Source organism: Rana temporaria, chromosome 2 (genome assembly GCF_905171775.1).
Source record: "Rana temporaria chromosome 2, aRanTem1.1, whole genome shotgun sequence".
In the NCBI taxonomy this organism is placed as follows: Eukaryota; Metazoa; Chordata; class Amphibia; order Anura; family Ranidae; genus Rana; species Rana temporaria.
The window spans coordinates 315,598,240-315,622,466 of record NC_053490.1 but is presented as its reverse complement, the minus strand read 5'-3'; the positions used below and the strand labels follow the sequence as shown (position 1 = coordinate 315,622,466).

Here is a 24,227-nt window from a genome sequence, read left to right as displayed (position 1 = left end):
TTCAGCAGGGACAGGGAAGCTGGTCAGAGTTGATGGAAAGAGCCAAATGCAGGGCAATCCTAGAAGAAAACCTGTTAGAGTCTGCAAAAGATGTGAGACTGGGGCGGAGGTTCACCTTCCAGCAAGGCAAGGACACTAAACATACAGCCAGAGATACAATGGAATGGTTTTAAATCAAAGCATATTCATGTGTGAGAATGGCCCAAAGTCCAGACCTAAATCCAATTGAGATTCTGTGGCAAGACTTGAAAATGGCTCCACTCTGCCTCCAACCTAACAGAGCTTGAGATATTTTGCAAAGAATAGGCAAAAATGTCACTCTATATGTGCAAAGCTGGTAGAGAAATCCCCAAAACAACTTTCAGCTGCAATTGCAAAGAAAGGTGGTTCAACAAAGTACTGACTCAGGGGGGCTGAATACAAATGCACGCCTTTTCACATATTTGAAAAAATTATTGAAAACCCATTCATCATTTTCCTTCCACTTGTATTTCACAATTATGTGCCAGTTTGTGTTGGTCTATCACATAAAATCCCAATAGAATCCATTTACATTTTTGGTTGGAACATGAATACTTTTTCAAGGCACCAATTCAAATGACCCCATTGTGGGGGGGGGGGGGGGGACTAAAAAACCTAATGCATAGCATAAGATGTCTATTTCTGACTGTTCTCCCCAACCCAAAAGAGCGATGCAAACTTTCTCCACTATTGTCATAAAAGACTTTGCCAAGAAAGCACCCGACCTGACACTTGGGCTTTGCAAATGAGCACAGCATTACTGGTAACTGTTACATAAGCTACATTCTCAGAAGTAGCAGATGTCTGTTGCATATCTAGTGCCAGGGGAGTAGAGGTCGAGGCAACAACAGGGACCTTTTGTGCCAGGATTTTTTTTTCTCTACTTAGTGGTTTTTTTTTTTTTTTTTTATAAAAAATGAATAGTTTATAGATGGATAGCACAAAAATTGCATTCTTTTAAAAGTCAGTCGACACCAAATCTGACTAAATAAATCCTAGAAAAAAAAAAAACTTTATAAATATTGCTGAGCTAATTACATAGGGAATTTATACTTCACAAAAGTAGTGCAAAATGTTGCCATTACCGATTTTTTGTTTGAATGCCAGCACACGTGTGGAAGTTAATGGTTGGTGCTGGTTTTCAGCCTTATGTAAAAGGTTGGGAAAAAAAAAAAAAAACTCAAAATGTAATAGTTCTGCCTAGGAGCAGGCAAACAGATGATGCTGCAAGATTTATCGTTAACCACAAAATCTTTTCTTTTTTTTACCCCCTATGTGACCAGGCCATTTTTTGCTATTAGGCGCTGCACTACTGGTAAATGTGCGGTCATGCAATGCTGTACCCAAACTAAATTTATATATGTTTTTGCACATTTTGGTGGTATTGGATAACCACTGGGTTTTTTATTGTTTGCAATATAAACAAAAACTCAATATTTTCTACTGTTCTAAAACATAGCCAATTGAAAAAATAGAATACATTTTGGCCCAAATATATTAAGAAATGTTTAGATTTGTTTAATTTTGCTACATGTCTTTGATAAAATAAAATCCTAATAAGTATATATTGATTGTAATCCATGGTATATATACACTGGAATTTTTATATACCAATAATGGCGGTGATCAGAGGCTTGTAAATGGGACTGCATTAGTGTGGCGGGAAATCTGACAATAACGGAACTGGCGGGGGGACTTTGAACTGCCACTGACCTCACCAGTGACATTAACACATTATCACTGTACTAATGACACTGAATGGAAAGGGGTTAATCTAGGGTGCTCAAAGGGTTACCCGTGTGCCCAACAAAGTGTAATGTGTGTAAAGTGTGCTGCTTGCAGGGGTGAGAAACTGACAGATCACTCCACCTGTACAGAGCTCTGGGCTGTGAATGTGCACAGCAGATGAGCAGGTTCCGGCCGTGAATAATGGGCTGGGACTCGCTGACAGGCTCCCGCTACGTACAATTACAGTGGGTTGCCGGGCAGAAGCGGGCACGCATGTGCACGCCCTAAACCCAGAAGTAGGCAACGTACAGGAACGTCGCTTTGCCAACACCCCCTGCAGTACATTGCAGGCAGGCAGCCAGCAAATGGTTAAAGCTAGTTTCATTGTTACTAGGGCCCGATTCCCCAACTTCAGAACTAGGCTTCACCAATTGTACTTCCCCTCTCCAATTTGAGTGACTCAGTTGTCAATAAGGGCTCTCTGGTTAGGATAATGGCAGTGGCAAGGCTTTTTTCCTAAATGTAATGCCAGGTTTATTTTCACTTTGTCAGTGCTGTATAAACTATGACAGCAGCAGGAGTACAGGGAATTTGTTTGCCACCGGAACAAAATTAAGTCAAGCTGAGCAATGCTCAGCCATTCACAGGAAGCCTTGTATTTGTATCAGTGAATACAAGGCTTCCTCTGATTGGCTGAAGTGTAGAGGCAAGCAGATGACGCTACAATCTCTACCCCTGGCAGGCAGAGGTAGCCTAGTATTTATTAATAAAATACAAGGCTTTTTTGTAAATGTCTGAACAGCTTTTGCCCAACTCTGTCTTGACAGCAGGCTGGAACACAGCGTTTTATACTGTTTCTATGTAGCTAATGCTATGTAGCACTGCCAAAAATGTAGAGGCCGATCTGCTGGCAGCCTAAAGATTTAGTGCTGCTCAGGGGCTTCAGAAAAAATGGCAGCCTCCAGCAAGAAGAAACAGTAACAATGCTGAGACAATTTACAGAACACGCCAATTTTGGTAGCATAAATATTAATTTGGAATGTATGTTCCTTGCTGAAGAACATTTTTTTAATCAAGGTATGAGTGAAGTTTTGCTTTAAATTAGGGCCCACTAGGAAAGTATAAACCGCAAAAAGGAGGGATTTTCTTACTAGCAAAGTTAATAGTCGGCATCATGTGCTGTATTGGTCTTGGGCACAGGTTTTAATTTTAAGAAAAAGAAAAAAAAAAAAAAAAAAAATTGCTGAGGTGTTCACTATTGGAGAAAAATCTATAACAAAAACCACTAGACCAAATACAATTTGTGAACTGTACCCATTACAGAAATATGCAACATGTATGTGCAGGTAAGCTCAGATTGAAAAAAAACATATCTGCAACAAAAACAGTTTGACCAAATCCAATAAAGGACAGATGTGAGGGGAAAAAAAAAATGCAATTAATAGTCTTTTATATTTTCTTTGTTCTCCCCATCATTCTGCTTGAGTAGCTGGATCTCATTTTCTAGTTGCACAATAGCACGCTCAATCTCATAGTTCTTACTTACAAGGGATACCCACCTAAAACAAAAAAAAAAAATATAGGTTACATTCACTGAGAATTGATGAACATTTTATGTTAAAATGAACTTATATGATAAATACTAATATATTGAGCATTTTTCTCTAGTCAAACTCCAGAGCCCCCTCCAGCTTTGAATCAAATACACCAAAAAACGTACAACACAAGATAACATGCTAAGATGGCGTCCCTTAATGCAGAGTTTCGCCAAAAGTGAAGCTGCTGACTTTTAATAATCAGACACTCCCCTGTCCCACGGTCCAGTAATGCAGGCATACGAAGCCCCGCTCCTCTCCACGGTGCTGCCATTCTTACTGTGGGGTGCCCGGCTGTGGCCGAGCGCTGCAAATGGCTGGACAATCTTCTGGGACCTGTGAACTTACCTCCAGCGCCCGCCACAGATATCTGCTCTTCTACCCCCCCCCCCCCCCCAAAAAAAGGACATGCCAAACGTGGCATGTCAGGGGGTCACCGTCACTTAAAGCGAAAGTTCCATTTTTGGGTGGAACTCCGGTTTAAGCTCACAAAAAAAAAAAAAAAAGCAGAATAGTGGCACTTTATAGCAAAATCATATGGGGGCGTCTGAAATGTCCAGTCTTTTTAATCACCTCAGTACTAGCCTGTTATAACTTCACTACTGGGTACATCTTCAGTTTACTGTGCAGTGATAGATTTGCTGACAATTACATTGAAGCCAAATGAATTGTTTTGGTGATATTTAATAATCACTGTTTTGTTTTACTAAAAATATTATATAATATATATCCAAATATAAAAGGCCAAAATGTAAACACACACACACACACACACACACACACACACACACACACACACACACACCTTTCAGTTATAAAAACAAATAAATATAAGTATTTGGAACAAAAGCAGTCACCCCAAGGTGATATAATTTTTTTTGCCACAATCTTTTATAAGAGACATGCTGGCATTGAGGTGATTAAACTTCTTTAAGACTACTTGTGAAAAATTTTTTTTTAATAAATTAGACCTTGGTAATGGTTCACTAGATAAAGTGCATCATTAAATATTAAGATATAAAAAGAAAAGAAGAAAAAAAAAGCCTCCCGCAAATGTTTATCAACATTGCTCAGCGATCACAATGTATCATTTGGTTCTTTTAAATCAACAAGATGAACTTCGGTCTGTAAATGGGGGCAGTTTAACAACTTAAAGACTAAGGGCCAGATTCAAATAGAATTGCCCTGGCGCAGCGTATCAGAGATACGCTACGCCGCCGTATCTTACCTGGCTCCAAGTCGAATCCAGGAAGATTTTTCGCCGTAAGTTACGGCGGCGTAGTGTATTTCTCGGCGCATATTTCAAATTGGGCTGGTAGGGGGCGTGATTCATTTAAATGAAGCGCGTCCCCGCGCCGATTGAAATGCACATGCTCCGTTTCGAAATTTCCCGCCGTGCTTTGCGCGAAATGACGTCGCACCGACGTAATTTTTTGAACTTAGACGTGAGTTAGGTCCTTTCCTATCCTCGGACGACTTACGCAAAAAAAAAAATCAAAATTCAACGCCGGGAAAAGCCGACTAGCGACGACGTAAGAGAATGCGACGGCCGCGCGTACCTTCGTGGATCGACGGAAAAAGCTAATTAGCATACCCGACGCGGAAAACGACGCAAACTCCACCCAGCGGGCGCCGAAGTATTGCACCTACGATCCGAAGGCGTACGCCTGTCGGATCGAAGCCAAAAGCCGTCGTATCTTGGTTTGAGGATTCAAACTAAAGATACGACGCGGCAAATTTGAAAGTACGCCGGTGTATCAGTAGATACGCCGGCGTACTTGCTCCGAGAATCTGGCCCTAAGCCTTTGCCTGACACCTGTAAGGAGGAAGGAGCAGACTCTCAGATGAACAGTGGAGTTGATTTACTAAAACTGGTGTAGCTGTGCATGGTAGATAAAAATTGGCCTCCGAATGTTCAATTAGGCTTTGACAATAAAACCTGGAAGCAGACTTGTTTCTATGCAGAGCTGCAACAGATTTTGCATTCCCAATCAAGCCCATTGTGTTTTTTTTTTCTACTATGCTCCCCCCCCCTTCCTTGCAAAAAACAAACAAAAAAAAACATTGTTGACCCCAACTTAGGGGGTACCAAGGAGCTCAAGTCTCATCAAAACTCAATACAAAAACATTGTCCGGTGGTCAAACTCTGAAACAGTAAAAAAATGGATATTTAAACTTGAAATGGACAGATCCCTTTTACAGTATAGGTATCAGTATTTTGATCAGCCAAGCCAATTCACCTATTCCCACCTCTTTTGTAGGGTCAGAAGACTGTAAACTGTATACAGTGCTCCCAAAACGAACTGCCCATTGAAATGAATGGGCAGCGCCCAAACACAGGTTTTTAACAGGTTTTTAACCCATTCGTTGGGGTTAAAAGCACTGCTAAAACGAGAGGTGCTTTAGTGCTAATGCGGCCCCAGTGTAAAAGGGGTCTTACTGAGTGTTTGCAAAAATCTCTTTTCACTTACGTTGACTCCATTTCTCTCAATTTGGCACCCGATGTGAGTTGAGAGTTTTTTCTCTGCCAGTTCAAATCCTGAATACGTTTTCTAGAAGGAGAGAAAAAAAAAAAAAAAGAAGGGGGGGGGGGGGGAAATGAAAATATCACTAAACAAATTCACAAGTGTAATTAAAATTTTACTAACTGCAAAAGAAAAACCTCAAACCACCCCCTACATTGTTCTAGGCAGCCTTTAATGCCTTTACCACATCATCAAACCCACTGCACATATTATCCTGCTACTTCAGGGTTTGGGGGAAGCATCTCTTTCAAAGTTAAAGTTTAAAACATAGTGGCAGTATTTCCGAACAAGGTTTATAAAAAATTAACGTGAAAGGCTCATCCTCCCCTCCTTATAAAAAAAAATGATAGATTATATATAAAAAATGATTTTTTTTTTTCTTACCCAAGTTCTTACCTTAATTTTTGAAGATCTTTTTGTGCAGTTTCAATCATACGCACAAGGTTCCTAAAAAAGACAACAATCAGAATATCAGACACTGGACACAACAGACCCATTTATATTATACCTTCAAGTATGATCATGGAAAGGCAGATGTCGGGGTGAACGTGAAACTGAAAGGTGAACATTCACTGCCGATTTAAAGTGAAGAACACAATTAAATATCTTAGCATTCTCTTGAGCAAAACTCCCCAGCCTGGCCTGCTCCCCTCCGATTTCTCCTCCATCACAAATCCCTTCCCTAGCCCCATTTTTTCTCCCCACCACTGCACTACATAGCTATCGCCACAAATCTTGCCACCCCCATCATTCCAGTCATGCGATAATCACCCTAGATCTCCAGAGATCTTGGCGTAAGGGTGCCATAGGTACATTTTGCTTCCATATTTGTAGGTCTAAAGCCTCTTGCACACTGCAGCTTGCAAAAGCTCAGCACAGATATTTTTTCTTGTTTCAAGGTGGTTGAAAGACTGCATCTTACATTTCTGTTGATGTAAACAGTTTGGTATTTTTCTATATTTCAGACAAAAGTTTGATAAATGCCACATTTTTTTTTTTTTTCAATTAAAGGGAAAATTAAACAACATTTAAAGAAATACACTTTTACATGTCCTTAGGCTACATTCACACTAGCGATTAAGGCCGATTCGAATTGTTGCTACAGTTCTTGCTGCGGCTCTCAGCAGCTAGGTGTGGCCGCTGGCCCCATTCACTAAAATTAAAGGTCACTGGCGGCACCAGCTATTCTGCTGGAAGTCTAGCAGTGATCACTGCAGGTAATAGCTGGCTGTGCAGAGAGCCGTGAACAGCTGCGGCCGCTAGTGACCCGTCAGAGAAGAGGGAAGGCACCACCTAGACGCTGAGAGCCACAGCAGAAATCTCCAAATCCTGCCACTACTGCTGGCCAGTAGTATACTGGCCCCAATTACCGGTGTGAATGTAGCCTTAAATTATGTGCAGGGACCTGCTGCTTTATCTCTTATACCACTTCAGGTGCAAGTTACAGGTATGCTCAACTGCTTCCTACTTTTGTCAGTGAGAATGCAGAAGGATTGGATTGCACAGATATTGTTCAATAAATACAAGAATTTGATAACTAGCACTTTGCTGGAAGGCCTACAACAGTATTAATTGCCTGAAGCCACTAATGAGCATTTAAACACATGTGTAAATTGGAAAAAAATTGTCCCAGCCTTATAATTCTAGTAAAACCGATTTGAGGACATGACACTAAAGAGAATAAGGAACCATAGTATAACAGGACAAATACTATCATTAAAATGTATAACCATGGCCTAATCTTGGTAAGTGGTCAAAGAATTTTTACGTTTTGACGTAATCACTTGCCACTTTTACCCCCTTCATGCCCAAGTCAATTTTCAGATTTCAGTGCTGTCGCACTTTTTAATGACATTCCATGGTCATGCAACACTGTAACCAAACATTTTTTTCACACACACACACAAATAGAGCTTTATTTTGGTGATATTTATTCACCACTGGGTTTTTTTTTTTATGCTAAATAAAGACTTTTTGCAAATCAAATAAAAACAAAAAAACAAAACAAAAAAACTAAAAAATTTTCATAGTTTGTTATAAAATGTTGTAAAAAGGTAATTTTTCTCCTTCACTGATGTGCGCCGAAGGGGCACTTTTGGGACTGCACTGATAATCAGTGCCCTGATTATCAGTGTACAAATCCCTTTTACACAAGCTGGTTATAGGCTCTCTTCTCCTCATGCCGTCAGCATGAGGAAAGGAGCAGCGATAAACCACTTCTGTTTACATCCGTGATCACTAGTGATTGGAAAAAAGTAGAAAAATGTTTTACAACTATGACACAGTATTCAAACTATATAACCTTAACAACCAGCCACCATTGTTATACGGCTGCAGGTGGTTTGGGTCCTTTGGAGGCCTTAAAAATCACAGTTAGGACTGCAGTTACACAGAGTGCCGTGACGTGGCCTGCAGCTTCCCAGACATTTGCAAATGACTGCAACTGAACCTCTGTTTTAATTACATACAGTTAGACAGACTAATTTGGTTTTGTGCTTCTTTGGTTTGGTATTTTTGAGCCTGGTCTTTATGGTAAGAATTTTTACATTTGCCATTATATATATATATTTATACTTAATCGCATATTGCTAATCGCATCTCATTTAAAGTCCCAACCGTCCATATTTTATCCTTACAGGGATGGAGGCCTGTGGTGACCCAAACCACATGCCTCATATAAAGTCCCAACCCCATTTTTTACATTAACCAGGGATGGAGATGCGATTCCAGGAGTGTCACACATTGCCTCCACAGATCTACCACCAACAAGTTAATTCATGCATTGTCGTTTTTTGACTAGCTGACCCAGTTTGATGTGGTCCGCACCCAGTTTGGTGGTATTTTGGTTTGGTAGGCATGTTTTTGGTTTCACCCCTGTTTTTTGTATTTTGTTTTTTCAGTGCTCTCATTTGCCAGACCAACCATAGATAGGGGCGGTTCTATGTTGCCTTCTGCTCCCTGTCTATTAATTAGCACACCTGGGTTCCTCCTTTGGAGGCCTTAAAAATCACAGTTAGGACTGCAGTTACACAGAGTGCCGTGACGTGGCCTGCAGCTTCCCAGACATTTGCAAATGACTGCAACTGAACCTCTGTTTTAATTACATACAGTTAGACAGACTAATTTGGTTTTGTGCTTCTTTGGTTTGGTATTTTTGAGCCTGGTCTTTATGGTAAGAATTTTTACATTTGCCATTATATATATATATTTATACTTAATCGCATATTGCTAATCGCATCTCATTTAAAGTCCCAACCGTCCATATTTTATACGGCTGCAGGTTGGCTCTCCTGCACAAATCACCATAGTTGTACGTGGCCACTTGAAGACCTATAAGGGGCGCACAAGCGCGACACCGGAGCCAATGCGTGTGGGCGGCGGCTGCTGCTATGTCCACCGGCGACCCACAGTCACTCCAGAGAGTCAGAACGGTGATTTGTCAATGCAAACATACAGATTCCATTCTGTCAGAGAAATAGAGAGAGATCTGCTATTCCTAGTGATGAGGAACAGCGATCTTCCTCTTTGTCAGTACACTGCGCCCCCAGTTAGAAAAACCTCATTAGGAAACACCTAACCCCTTGATCGCCCCCTAGTGTGAACTCCTTCCTTGTCAGTGTCATTTATACAATGGTCCCAAAAATGTGTCAAAAGTGTCTGATCTGCCCGCCACAATGTCGCAGTCCTGCAAAAAAATAAATCATTTTTTTTTACCAAAAATATGTAGAAGAATACAAATTTGCCTAAACCGATAAAGAAATATTTTTTTAGGGATATAGTATAGCAAAAGGTAAAAGGATTTTTTCAAAATTGTCACTATTTTTTGTTTATAGTGCAAAAAATAAAAATCGCAGAGGTGATCAAATACCACCAAAAGAAAGAACATTGTCGCACGACAGCTAAATCGACACAGTGCTGTATAGAATAAAATGGCCTGGTCATTAACGGGGTAAACCCTTTCGTGGCTGCTGTGGTCAATGAAATATTCCTGAGACTTTATGTAGAGTGTTAAAGTGATCGTAAAGTCGTTTGTTATTTTTAAAGAAAAAATAAATAAATAAATAAAATAAATAAACTTACCTGCTCTGTAAATTGGTTTTGCACAGAGCAGCCTGGATCCTCCTATTCTTGCGTCCCTCGCCTGTGCTCCTGTTGAATGCCCCCACAGCAAGAAGCTTACTAGGGGGCACCCAAGCCGAGCTGCAGCTCTGCATGTCCATTCTCTCTCCTGATTGGCTCCTGCTGCTAACAGTCAGTTAGCCAATGGCGTTGCAGTTGTTTCTCAGCCAATCAGGAGGGAGAGTCCCGGACAACCGAGGCACTCGTGTACATCGCTGGATAGAGAAAGGGCCCAGGCAAGTATTAGAGGGGGCTGCTGCACACAGAAGGTTTTTATCTTAATGGATAGAATGCATGAGGAAAGAAAAAAAAACTGCTGCGTTTACAACCACTTTAAATTATTGCAAGTTCTCTCAGCTGAAGAAGACAAGAAAAATCCTCAAATACAGTTCAAGTAACACACTAGTTATCAAAACAAGAGAAAAATGCATTTCTGCCACTAGGAGGGACTGCACGGGAAAGGCTACAGTTTAGTTTGCTTGTGGGCTCCATCCTCTTACATTTGGACAATTGTTGGGATACAGTAGATTATGATTTCTGTCCTCTCAGGACTTAAATTGACATGTAAGAGGGTAAATTTGACTAATTCGTTTATATTTTATAACCTTTAAAATGTGTCCTATTAATGTTCTCCACCATCACATTTCTCTATAGTCTGGTTAGGAAATTGCTTTTTCTTTTCCTCCTCTCAGTAAAATGTGAGACCAACATCTAGAGAGTATAAAGACATTTCCATAGTGCAATGGCTGCTGAGAGCAAAGCTACAATTTGTGAGAAATATTGGTTTTCCAAATGCTACAAGGATTACAAAAAAAAAAAAAATATATCACATCCTTGCATGGCAGAGGTGCCCTAAAGACATATAAAAATACTTTATGGAATTAAATGATGAGGACCAGAATGAAAGTAAGAGCAGCTTTTCTCTTCAGAGTTCTCATTTCAGAAACTTTCTGCTGCTTCTGGATCACAAAGTGTTTCTTCACCAGCAGCATCTTCAAGTAAGGAAGTGTTACAAACCACAACCTCCCAAAAATACACACTATCTTGATTTATAGATAAAAAGGACACCTGAAATCAAGAGAACATCGATCAAGCTCTTGCAAGACCAATATATGCTGCTCGATTAGCATTGCTGATAACTGAAAATGTATATCGGCAGGAAGCTTTTACATCATTACAAGGGAAAGGGGCAGTTACCTGATCCCATGTGTAGTTGAAAATGTTAACATATACAGTCCTAGTTATTCCATTTGTAATAAAAACCAAGTTTAGTTTACTGAATAAGCTGTACTTAATTCAAGCATAATGCTTTTATATACTTAATTTCATCTTCCCAGTGTAACAAAAAAAAAAGACTTTCAAATTCTAAAACTACGTCACATTTAAAAAAAAGATTTACATTTTTTTTTTATTTCCCCAATGGCTTCCAAATTTTCCAGAAATGTTCTCTCTCTCTAGTTGGAACCATACACAGCTGTAGCAAAAGTAGAGTCACAGATTAGGCTACCAAATTCAATATTTAGTTTATTCAGTTACTGTTTGTCACAAGTTTGAAAAGCAATCCAAAAAAAAAAAAAAAAAAAAAAAAAAAAAACTCTTCCCAAGTTGTACTCACTCATTATAAACTTTCCATGCATTGCAGCCATGCTGGGACATAATATCTAGGTTCTCAATTCGAATTGCCTGGTGCTCCAGCTGTGCCATTGAGTTATTGACACACTCCTGCCATGCTGTGATGTCATTCCTCTGACCCGAAGAAGGAGCAGGTAATTCATATCTGAAAAGTAGAAAACAAAAAAATAAAAACTGCCTTATGATGGGTTATCTAATTTTCAGGACATGTCTAAACGCATTAAGTTTTTTTTTTTATTATTATTATTATTATTATTATTATTATCATCATTACAAGCTTGACACATTTTTACAAAAAGAGTGAATATTGTATTTCAGGAAAAAAAATCTCAATTTTTGTTATGCATCATCCACAACGAAGGACACAAATATGACTAAAGGCAAAAAAAGGGGGAAGCAAAAAAGCATAGCATTTACTGCAGCTTTACACTGCACCCTGTATGAATAAATAGCTAAAGATATACAAATACATATTTGCAAAGCACAGAATTAGAAGGCAGTAATAACAATTCACATAATCTGTGCATAGGCATAGACAAATGGGTAAATCAAAGCAGTGTCTGCAACTTTTAAAAGCAGATTATGTATCTGAATAGATTTACTTTTCAGCCTTAAATTAAAAAGATAGATAAGAGTAGATATGCATGATTACATGCTGGGAATGTGAGGAGCCACACATCAATATAAAAACATAAAAATAAAAGCCACCTTTTCATGCTGAGAAGTTCAAGCGGTTGGCGAGCAGATAGTCTTTCAAACTCGTTCCTCATTATTTCAGTCTGCAAATAAAAAAAGGGGCACATAATACAAAGAGCGGTGAGTTACCCGACTTAAATAAATAAGTTCCCCAGAAACATACACAGCAGTGTTGATGCGTTTCTAATAGTGGGGGAAATTTATTATACAGAGCCCCCCCCCCCCCTTCCCTATGTGAAGGCACTGCTATATTGTCAGGAGGTGTGTATTAAGTTCCAACACTGGACTTTTCAGGCCTTTGGTGGTGGACGAGCACAGGGAGGAAAGTACAAACCCTACTTTGCTTGCTAAAAAGTGGGACCTTGTTACCCTGCCTAGTAGGAGCAAAAGCATTTGCTTTAAAAAAAAGCTCTGCTGCCTGAGATTACATATATAAAAGTATAAATATACTTCTATATTTTTTTTTTTTAAAGAAGTTTATGCTTGCCTTTCTAGCACTGCTGGTTTAGATTACCAATTTGCTATAAATGACCTTGGAAAGGATCTTCCTATCCGACACTTCCAGGAGTGTTGGATGCCCTTTTACCCCATCATGTGCATTGGTTTGATCCACCAGCCCCGACGTCACTACAAAACACATCAATGACATAGCAACCAGCAAGAAAAACCGAAGCGAATGACAAAACATAAAGGGGATGGTGGGAGCTGCGCCATGCACGCACTAGGCGTGTTTGACTTGGAACAGCAAGTCCCTCTGAAGGGAGTGCCTGTTTGGAATTGCCCCCTCAGGAGGCCGATTAATAGACTCTTTGTGCAATTATTGGACAGTCATTATCGTTGGCCCTATGGATTTTGATGTCGTACAGCTTTTAGATTGATGCTCATACAGCTATATCAAATTGGTGCAGTAACAGATCTCACAAAGGAAGTCCATTAATCAGCAAGACATATTGGGATCAGCATACCAAAATCACCATCTATTATAGATCAAGTCCGTAAATATCCAAAATGAAATCATCATATGTTTTTATTGACTCTTAAAATTTAATTTTTCACTTTTCCATTATATATTTAATATGAATTGATGAAATAAAAAAAAAAACACATGGCATTTTATCAGATGCAAAATCCCTGTTTTGTGCCAGAGCATCCTTGTCATGTCTTGTTTAATGTGCAAAAATAAAAAAAGGTTTCATATATTAACCACATGCCGACCAGCCACCATCATTATACAGCGGCAGGTTGGCACGATCCCGTGAACCGTCGCAGCTGCACATCAGTCCAATTAAGCGGGATAGCAGACAGGCACGCCCGCTGCATCACGGGGGTGCCAATGCTCGTTACCACAATCTGTCATTTTCTCTAGGGCAGTCCCATCCCCTTTCAGTTAGAAACACACTAGGGAACACAATTAACCCCTTGATCGCCCCCTAGTGTTGACCCCTTCCCTGCCAGTGACATTTTTTACAGTGCACGACCGCGCAATTAAGTTAAAGTAACGCAGTGCCGAATTGCAAAAAATGGCCGATCATTGGGCAGCCGATTCTTCCGGGGCTGAAGTGGTAAAAAAAAAAAAAAAGTGAGGAAGAAGGAAAATACAACTACCTTATCCAAGGACTAGTAATCTATATAACCCCCCCCCCCCTTTCTTTTTGTGGGGAGGGGATTAAGGGAGGGTCATGTCACATCAGATTTTATCATCTGTGTCCAATAGGGAAGATTCTCCTTCACTTCCTGTCCCGTAGCCACAACTGGACATAAGACAAAATACATCCAAAGTTAGGGTAACCCAGGGTGGCACCAGGGTCACCAGACCTAGCACACCCACTGGAAGATTTCCCCCACTGTTCCAATGTCAACCCAAAATGTGGGAATTTCTTTTAATAACTAAACAGGACATATAGAGAGGGTGACTCTCCACAACAGGGGGCACAGACAGCAATAAAAACTGACAGGGTTGGGGCGCATGCAAGCAGCCACACAGCGTGGACATCTGAGGCCGCTCTGCTCGTTCTGGGCATATACACCATGTCCTCCACTTCACTGCAGACTGGAAACTTATTTAGTTCAGATGCTGTCAAGTGTGTGTGGGGGCAAACAGGTGAGGAGTACAAAGACAAGCGTGTCTTGCCTACAGTCAAGCATGGTGGTGGGAGTGTCATGGTCTGGGGCTGCACAAGTGCTGTTGGCACTGGGGAGTGAGTGAGTAACTTGTATAGCGCAGCAAATGTGAACTTAATCGCCTCAAGGCGCTTGACATCCAGAGTTGTACAGATCTTTCAGAAGAGGTGGGTCTTTAGCTTTTTCCTGAATGCCCGATGGTTTTCTTCCAAGCGGATGGTCGTGGGTAGAGCATTACAGAGCCGTGAGTTGATGATTGTTCCAACCACTACTGCTGTGTCTTCTTTCGGGATAAAGGGGATGAGTCGACGTAGCATGCGGAGCAGATGATGAGAGCTGCTGACGACTGATCCTATTTGTGCATCCATCGTCATGTCTGAGTCGAAGATGACTCCGAGACTTTGATTTTTTTGCTTGGTGCGATGGTTTGTCCGAGGATGGTGGGTGGTGTCCATGTGGTCCTAGAAATGGATTTCTTATTTGTGTGAAGGATGAGTAGTTCTGTTTTGGATCCGTTAAGTTTGAGGAAGCTTTCGGTCATCCAATTGTCGATCAGTGTGAGGCACTTTCCAAGTTCATGAAATTGGTCTTTTTTGTTGGTGATTCGAAGGTAAAGCTGCGTGTCGTCCGCATAGGAGTGGTAGCGCAGGTCCTGTTTGCTGATGATTTTGAGGAGCGGGCGGATGCAGATGTTGAAGAGTAGAGGTGAGAGGGGTGATCCTTGCGGGACTCCGCATGTGATGGTCCGTGTTTCTGAAGTGACATCTACAGGAGCTACAGTTCATTGAGGGAACCATGAATGCCAACATGTACTGTGACATACTGAGGCAGAGCATGATCCCCTCCCTAAAGAGACTGGGCCGAAGGGCAGTATTCCAATAACGACCCCAAACACACCTCCAAGACGACCACTGCCTTGCTAATGAAGCTGAGGGTAAAGGCAATGGACTGGCCAAGCATTTCCCCAAAAACAATATGAAGTATTCAGCGCTGGAAAAAAATGTATAATGAACAAAGAAGAGATTGCTAGCCAGCACTCAGGACAAATTCAGATAAAACATCCCAAAAGGCAAAATCAAAGTGAAACCGTACAGCGCAAAAAATATAAAAATAATCAATAAAATATTGGTTATACAAGGAAGAAGTCCATAAGTGAAGGAGAAAAAGAGAAATCCATAACTATTTTCAATAAGGTAGTGCAGGTTCAAAACAGGTGACCAAATAGATGTCCTCCACCAAAAGTAAAGATGGCCTCTCACCTCAGAAATGTGACCTTAGAAGGTCACTAAGCATAACCATAAATCACAGGTCCTGGTAATACGGATCAAGAGGTTGCTTGACAACTCCAAATGCATCAATATATGGCCCATAAATAGCAGAAATAGTCGGACATAGGGAATGAAGAAGAGAGAGATCTAATGCTCTCAGTATCAATCGTTTATTTAAAATGATCAAAAGCAAACACTCACATGTAGAAGCACTCAGAACCGAGTGCTAGCTGACAGGCAGAGAACACTATCGAGTGTATACAGCGGCGATCGCGGGTGACGTCATGCACAACTCCTCCCCTCGTACGCGTCACGTCCCGTGGGCAGGACTTCCTCAGCGTAGGGCAGAGAGATACGCTGACGTCCCGCTGGTAAATAAATAAATAGCAAATGCAATGTCATGGCAACGGCCAATCAGACCATCCGAAGCGTGCAGTCCATCATGGATCACGTCTCATAACGGAACTACAACATGTGAAGCAGCAAAAGGCACCGATTGGTTACAATGAGATTGCGACAAAGCGCCAGCTTAAACATAATAAAATCAATATAAGCAATAAAATAAATACAGACTGGTCACTGTCTGCATAAAAAATAGATTCTATTAAGAAACAAGGGGTATGTATGTATATATAAAAACTGGCAGGGGAGGGAGAACCCCATCAGAACATACTACCCAATTTAGGTAAATTAAATGGAATATTACACCTCTGTACAGGGAGGGGAATTAAATTATTAACCCCTTCATTGCAAAAAAAATAAAATGAATTATCAATATTACGTAAAAAATTATTACGTAAAATTATACTAGCTGTACACTCACTAATTTACATTGTAGCAAAGTGTATATTCTTCAGTGTTGTCGCATGAAAAGATATAATAAAATATTTACAAAAATGTGAGGGGTGTACTCACTTTTGTGAGATACTGTGTGTATGCACATACATACCAACACACAAAAAATGTGCCTTTCATTTCTATTTAAAACTAAATGGGTTGTTTACAAGGTGGAGTGTTACATATAATCACAAATAAATCAGAATACCTCAAACACTGAGTAGTCAGGAGTGGGTAAATAACTCAGGTAGTTTTTTGTTGGGCGATATCTTCTGGTCTCCTCTTCCACCAGAGCTGCGGCCTAGATACATAAACACAGAATGCATTTGAATTATAAAAAAGGTAAAACATACAAGGTGAACGGGATGAAATGCTTTAACTACTCCCCTATCAAAGCGGCTGAATGGCCTGGCCAAAATAAAAAATGCACATTGCTTTCCACCTTCCTGAAGAGAAACTGCTGCCCAAATAATCTTCAGACTGACACTGCTAGGAGTGTTGGGTTCCTGGACTGCACTCCGTGGTTTTATTAGTCAGCCCCTACATCACCACAGAGGGGGACTAGGAATGTCACCTGCTCCCCCACAAAGTGTTGAATTCTGAAATCTCTATGGCTGTTAGTTTCACTATGCATGCATTGCATTCTATGCCCCCTTTTATCCCAGTGCTACAGTCTGCAATGGTCTCCAACATTTAAAGTGGACCTTTGCCCCCTCAATTTAAAAAGTCCTAGTGAATGCATCTATGCTTGAAGTCCACATGGAGAAGAAAGATTTTTTTGTATTGAAAAAAATTCCAATAAGCATACATTGATTGGTTTACACAAATGTTATAGCGTCTCCAAACTATGGAATAATATATATATATATATATATATATATATATATATATATATATATAAATTTATTTTAGAGGTCGGCCTATATTTGGCCATTTTTGATAAATCGGCAAGATATTTAACACTGACCGCCTTTCCTCCTCTGAAAACTGACGAGAGAGAGAGATAGAGATGTTGGGGGCGGACCGCTATGTGTATGTGGCCCCGTCCCCTTTCTTAAGCAGCCCAATCATTGGCTGGTTTAATATAGCTGCTGGGTCCCGCCCACATCGAGCTAAATTCTGACAGCTCTCACACTCTCTCTCTGTTATTTGTCAGTTTCACACAGTTACTTTTGGCTCCGTGTAAAACCTGCCAGTCATGGGTCTTCAAACTACGGCCCTCCAGTTGTTCAGGAACTACAATTCCCATCATGCCTAGTCATGTCTGTGAATGTCAGTGTGTTACAATGCCTCATGGGATGTGTAGTTCTACAACATCTGGAGGGCCGTAGTTTGAGGATCCCTGTGCCAGTGCCACCAGCCAGTACCAATTAGTGCTGTCAGTGCCACCAGCCAGTACCAATTAGTGCCATCTGTCAGTGCCACCAGCCAGTGCCATGTGTCAGTACCAATCAGTGCCACCAACCAGTGCCATCTGTCAGTTCCAAACCAGTGCCACCTGCCAGTGCCATCTGTACTGAGGACATCAAGTGTGTGCTAGAGTGACAGGAGAACGCAGGAAGGAGTGGGTGAGTTTTTTTTCAAATCGGCCTAAAATATCGGCCACAAAAATCTGCATCATATATCGGCCACCCCAATTTCTAAATATCGGCATCAGCCAGAGAAAAACCCATATCGGTCTACCTCTAATATATATACTAGTAATTAGAACTGCACGATTTTGGCCAAAATGAGAATCACAATTTTTTTGCTTAGAATAAAGATCACGATTGACAATTAATCGTGCAGCTCTACTAGTAATGGTGGTGATCAGCGACTTATAGCAGGACTGCAATATTCCAGCAGACTATTGGACACTTGACCCTTTGCGGGAACCAGTGACACTAATACAGTGATCAGCGCTAAAAATATGCACTAATGACACTGGCTGGGAAGGGGTTAAACATTTGGGGTGATCAAAATGACCCCGCTAGCGGCCGAAACGTGCTGCAAATCCGCCCATAGCGTCGGCGGTAAAAATAGCGGAGTTTTACCACTGACCCTATGAGCGGCTCAGTGTGAAAGGGCTTTTAAACACAGAAAACAGAGATATGCCTATACAGGGCATAAGCAAGGCATATCTCAGGTTTGACGCTCCTGTGATAGACAGAATGCCAGTCCAATGCTGGGACATGTTCTGTCTATCACAGGAGCGGGGTCAGGAGGCGGGGCTATGTGTAACCACGAGCGGAGCAGAGAGGAGGCAATTGGAATGTAAACTCGGCTGTAACAGCTGGCTATCCGTTCTGTAATCCCGCGGCTTTTCTCTTCCTTATGCTCTCTTCCCCTAGGGTGATCGATGGGAGAACAGCTCCCGATCAACCCTGCATGCCGGCGGTACTCGTGCCCTCCCCCTCCCAGGTCCTCGCAAGAAACAATTTTCCCACTCGCAAAATGCGAGTGGAAAATTTAAAGGCTGTATTAGATTATATTTCATTCATAATTTGTGTGTCACATCACATATTCATTCACATATAGTAGATTGAGTCCCACATCTTTGTGCGACTATTTTGATTTAGCGCTGCACTTTATTATCATCCTTTACACATATTATCTATACATTTTGGTGTTAGCAGCTTTTTCATACATTCAGCAGCGCGGTAATACTTGTCCATATACCATTACCACAGCCCCTCTATAGAGGATCATTGTAAAGTTTCCTCTATGGAAACGAACAGTGACTTGTCCAGCTACCTGTGTGTACAAAGTTCATGACAAGCGAAAGGTAAAATGGCAGAGCGGGCAGTAGCTGCCCCTATCCTATACATTTGCACACACTGACATATAGAGAAGGGACCAGAGCAGCTCTACACTCCCATGTGACTTCTCCAACAAGGCACGGGGGGAGGGGGGCGCCGCTCTCCTTCCAAAACCATGGACCGACCAGGGACAACACCGCACTCACCGCCTCCCGGACCCCCTGGGCATCATAACCCTGGTCAAAGTACGGTAACGCGTCCACCACAACATCACCGGCAACCAAGCTCGTGCCCGCCATCTTGCAACCTGGCAAAACCGAAAGCCGCACATGCGCAGTCACCAGCGAGGTTCACGTTTCTGGACGGAGAGATGCTATTTGATAGCGAAACATAGAGGCGATATCCTATTGGCCGCTATTAAAGGCGGGCTTAACACCATTTGTCAAGGTTGATTGGTGGAGATTTTGTTTATAAAGCGCGGTCGCTGGCAGTCGCTAGGAAAGTGAGACGTGAGAGAGAATATCGGAACGGAAGGTGTGGGAGAAATAAAAAAATATGTGCGTTTGTTAATTAGCTTTGGAGCCTGCCAACGATTGCAACCCAGATCACAGATGCAATACTCATGCTAACTATTAATGTGGCCATAGACGCTTCCTTTTTATAAGTGAGTAGATCAAAACAATTGAATAAGCAAACAATCAAATAGTCATAACTCTTCTACATGATTTAGACTCAATTTAGATGGAAATTAATTAACCACTTGCCTGCTGGGCACTTTCACCCCCTTCCTGCCCAGGGCAACTTTCAGCGATGTTGCTCTTTGAATAATTGCGCGTTCATGCAACACTGTACCCAGGGCCGCCATCAGGAATTATGGGGCCCCTTACACAGCTTCAGGCATGGGCCCCCTGGAGCAGAGAACCGGGGGGGGGGGGGCTGCCGCCTGAAATTGAGAAGCGGGGGAGGGGGGCTGTCACGAATTGAGAAGCGGGGGTGGGGCCCTTTACAAAGAAATGAAGAAATAGAGAAAAATATATATAAAAAAAGGGGGGTTGTCATCCAGGGCCCTGGGGACCTCCAGACCTCTAAAAAAAAAATTATAATAATTGGCCCTTTAATAAAAAATAAAATAAAAATATATTATTTTTTTTTTTTTATATAGAAAATAAATAAAAAAAGGGGGGGGGGGTTTGCCATCCAGGGCCCTGGGGGTCTCCGGGCCCCTGGGGACCTCTAAAAAAAAAAATTGTCCCTTTATTAAAAAATAAAATAAAAATATATAAAAAATATATTTTTCTTTTTCTAAAAAAAAAAGGGGGATTGCCATCTGGGGCCCTGGGGATCTCCGGATCCCTTTTTTTTTTAAGGGGGTTGCCACTCGGGCCCCTGGGGACCTCCCGGGCCTCTTACAGGTGTACTGCCTGTACCCCCCTGATGGCGGCCCTGACTGATGGGCACTGATAGGCGGCACTGATGGGGCTGCACTGATTATCAGGACACTGATGATCGATGCCCTGATTATCAGTGTAGATGTCCTCTTTTGCACTGGCCAATTATCAGCTCTCTCATGCTGTGACAGTGTGGGGAAAGGAATGCCGATAACCGACATGTGTGTTTACAACGTGATCAGCTGTGATTGGACACAGCTGATCACACGGTAAAGAGCGCTTTACCCTGATCTGTGTTTAATGGTGTCCTATAGACACAGCAATCACAGAGCACGCTGGGTGCATGCCGCAGCGGGCGCGGATTTGGGAGGATGTCAATAGATGCCCTCCCAGAACTGGACAACCGTCCTGTAGCTGTCATTTGGCTATAGCATAGTTCCTGGGGGTGGCGCTGCTCCCCTGAAAAATGCCTTTTTTGCCTCGTGATAGATACGCCTCTGACCACAGGTATGGTACATACTATACATACTTATATACTGTATATACTTATATAGATTGTACCAATATAACTATGTAAAAATCGCGATACCTAAATTTCAGTTTTAAGGGTGTTATTAGGCTCCATTCACATCTAGGCGGACGAAATCGCGGCGGCAAATATCAGCGTTTTGTACCGCGATTTGCGGCTACAAAACGCCGCGATTGTCCGCCTAGATGTGCCCCTAGGATGTGCCCCTCTATGGAGATGGTTCCCGAACGCCGAAAGCCGCCTAAAAAAAGGTCCGGGACCTTTTTTCAGGCGGCAGGCGACAGGCGTACGGCGTTCGGCGTGGAGATGTGAACCATCTCCATAGAGGGCAATGTGTTTCCAGCCCTCTGGCGGCAGCGGCGTCACACTACAGGCGACAAAACGCCTAGGTGTGAATGGGGACTTAGGAGGGGTCAAGTCTATGATCAGGGAGGCGCTGCCTTTTTTTTCTTTTTAACGTTTTTTATGATCAGGGAGAACTGGCTAGTAATAGTTTGCACCTCCACAAAAAGGCGACCGATCAAAAGCTGCAGAATGCCCTTCTGTAAGTATTTAATCTTTTACAATATTTTCTGTTACCACAAGATGGCGGTACCGGTTAGGTTAAAAATGCTTGTTTAAAATTCCCTTTTTTGTTTCCCCTTTTCATTTCAGTGCCCTCTTTTGTGATTTAGTTTAAAGTTTTTTATAACATACTGTATGCAAAAAAATAAAATACTTTAGCCCTTCAAAGATAATCTAGTCAAAATAACAAAATACATTCACTTCACATATTAAAGAGGAAGTAAACCCTGATGGGTTTTACTTCCTCTATTGCTCCCTCCAAACCCTGCAGATTAAAAGCATAATGGGCTAATATGCATCGCATACTAGCCCATTATGTGACACTTGGACCCCTTTCACACTGGGGCGTTTTTCAGGCGCTTTGGGGTAAAAAAAAAAAAGTGCCTGTAAAGCATCTGAAAAAGGTGCTTTCAGAGCCCTTTCACACTGCCAGCACCTGAAAAACACTGGTAAAGCTCCGCTAAGACCCCTTTCATACTGGCACGTTTTTCAGGCGCTTTGGGGTTAAAAAAAGCGCCTCAATGGGAAGGGGCGCTTTGGGAGTGGTGTATTCAACGCTCCTAAAGCGCTGCAAAGAAGCTTCTTGCAGGACTTTTTTTGTCGCCCTGCCAGCGCAGCACCTCAGTGTGAAAGCACTCGGGATTGCAGATTGAGGCTTCTTTTAGGCGCTTTACAGGTGCTTTTTTAACGCTAAGACCCCTTTCACACTGGGGCGTTTTTCAGGCGCTTTAGTGTGAAAGCACTCTGGCTTTCACATTAGGATTGCAGATGCAGATTCTTTCAGGCGCTTTTTTTAACACTAAAGCGCCTGAAAACACCCCAGTGTGAAAGGGGTCTTACCTGCAAATAAATCCAGCACTGTCCCATGTGCAGGCTGCATCCATCTTTTCTCCCCTTTTCCTTCCGGGGCCACGGACTCCGGCTCTGTGATTGGCCGGAGCCACGTGACGTCACTCCCGCGCATGCACGGAAGAAACGGCACGGAGGTCTGTTTCTTCCCGGAACGTGTGCTTATTGTAGTCAGTTTTTAATAGAAAAGCAGAGAGACTTAGGCCTCGTACACACGACCGAACATGTCCGCTGAAACTGGTCCGTCGGACCAGTTTCCGCGGACATGTTCGGTCGTGTGTAGGGCCGACCGGACAGTTTCCCGGCCTAGCGGACAGGTTTCCAGCGGACAAAAGTTTCTTAGCATGCTAAGAAACTTGTCCGCTGGAAGCCTGTCCGTCGGACATGTCCGATGGTCAGTACGACTCATCGGACATGTCCGCTGGCCCGAGAACCCGAGCATGGCGTCGAAGTGATTCGACGCATGCGTGGAAGCATTGAACTTCCGGGTTTGCGGACATGGCGGCGTCAACGTCACCGCGCTGTCTGTCCGTGGGGATTTCGGTTTGATGGTGTGTACAACCATCAGACCGAAATCTCCGAGCGGACATGTCCGATGAAAACGGTCCGCGGACCCTTTTCATCGGACATGTTCGCTCGTCTGTACAAGGCCTGACAGGAACACCAGGGATTTCACACAAAGGAAACAATACAGAGAGAATCCTGGATCCTGCGATGCAATCCCGAGTGTGACTTGGAGTTACCACTTTTGGTAGTGAAAATTCACCCCGAGCAACACTCAGGAATACCGATAGGGAGGTTAAAGGACATTTTAAATGTGGAACCTATGATTGCCCATGTTGTAGCCATGGGGGGGGGGGGGGGTAACACCTTTCAGGCCACAGCGACTCAAACTATTTGACATCTCATCTTTCTATAATTGTAACACCAAATATGTGGTTGTGATTTGTGCCACATACAATATGTGGGTAGGACCACAAATTGGTTAAGGGACTGTTTTTAGGAACATGTGTATAGTGTTCAGAAAAACAAAAGTACCAATGTAGCGAGACATTTTAGGGAATTTTATGCTGGTGATATCTCTGCTATGAAGGTTCAGGTCATTGAAAAGATCCGCACTCCTAAGAGAGGTGGGGATATTTTTGCTGCAGACATTTCCTCGGTTTAAATTTTGAGTGGGATGTAAGCCATTTTTATAACTAACTAGTAGTACTTATCTTATTATATGGTGTCACTCCACTCAAGTTTCTTGTTTATCTGGGCCCCCAGGAGGAGGGAAGAGCTCTGTACTGCAGAGGTGGGGGAGGAGCTTTGTAGAGGTGTTTCTTCCAGTGACATCATAGACACAGGGACATTTTTCTTTTCAGTGACACCACCAACACCCCAGATAGCAAGGATAACTTGCCACCAATTTTTGGCAGTGTTGAATTCTACAGCGCTTTACTTTTTCCACATTTTGTTAAGTTACAGCCTTATTCCAAAATTGAATATATTCATTATTTTCCTCAAAATTCTGCAAACAATACCCCATAATGAAAACATGATAGAAGTTTGTTTGAAATCTTTCCCAATTTATAAAAAAAAAAAGAAAAAAAGATCCCATGTACATAAGTATTC

The 24,227-nt window shown here is 42.1% G+C and overlaps 1 protein-coding gene across 1 annotated transcript; it reads right to left on the bottom strand.

Annotated features, from left to right (window-relative positions):
• Positions 1-953: 953 nt before the first annotated feature.
• BCAS2 (BCAS2 pre-mRNA processing factor) lies at positions 954-19,640 on the bottom strand. The gene is made up of 7 exons (XM_040337440.1): positions 19,487-19,640; positions 16,751-16,843; positions 12,329-12,399; positions 11,604-11,765; positions 6,266-6,316; positions 5,816-5,896; positions 954-3,308 (listed from the first exon to the last, which is right to left on the bottom strand). Exons 1-7 carry the CDS (start codon positions 19,577-19,579, stop codon positions 3,188-3,190), a joined length of 672 nt encoding a protein of 223 aa, XP_040193374.1. The 5' UTR covers positions 19,580-19,640; the 3' UTR covers positions 954-3,187.
• Between the last annotated feature and the right edge of the window lie 4,587 nt (positions 19,641-24,227).

What these genes read in the sequence shown, in the direction of transcription:
- BCAS2 (XM_040337440.1), bottom strand. Translation starts at nt 19,579, where the DNA reads ATGGCGGGCACGAGCTTGGTTGCCGGTGATGTTGTGGTGGACGCGTTA. An exon ending in CTGACTACTCAGTGTTTGAG is followed by an intron (nt 12,400 to 16,750) that starts GTATTCTGATTT and finishes TTTTATTTGCAG; the next exon opens with ACTGAAATAATGAGGAACGA. An exon ending in TTGAGAGAAATGGAGTCAAC is followed by an intron (nt 3,309 to 5,815) that starts GTAAGTGAAAAG and finishes TTTTTGTTTTAG; the next exon opens with GTGGGTATCCCTTGTAAGTA.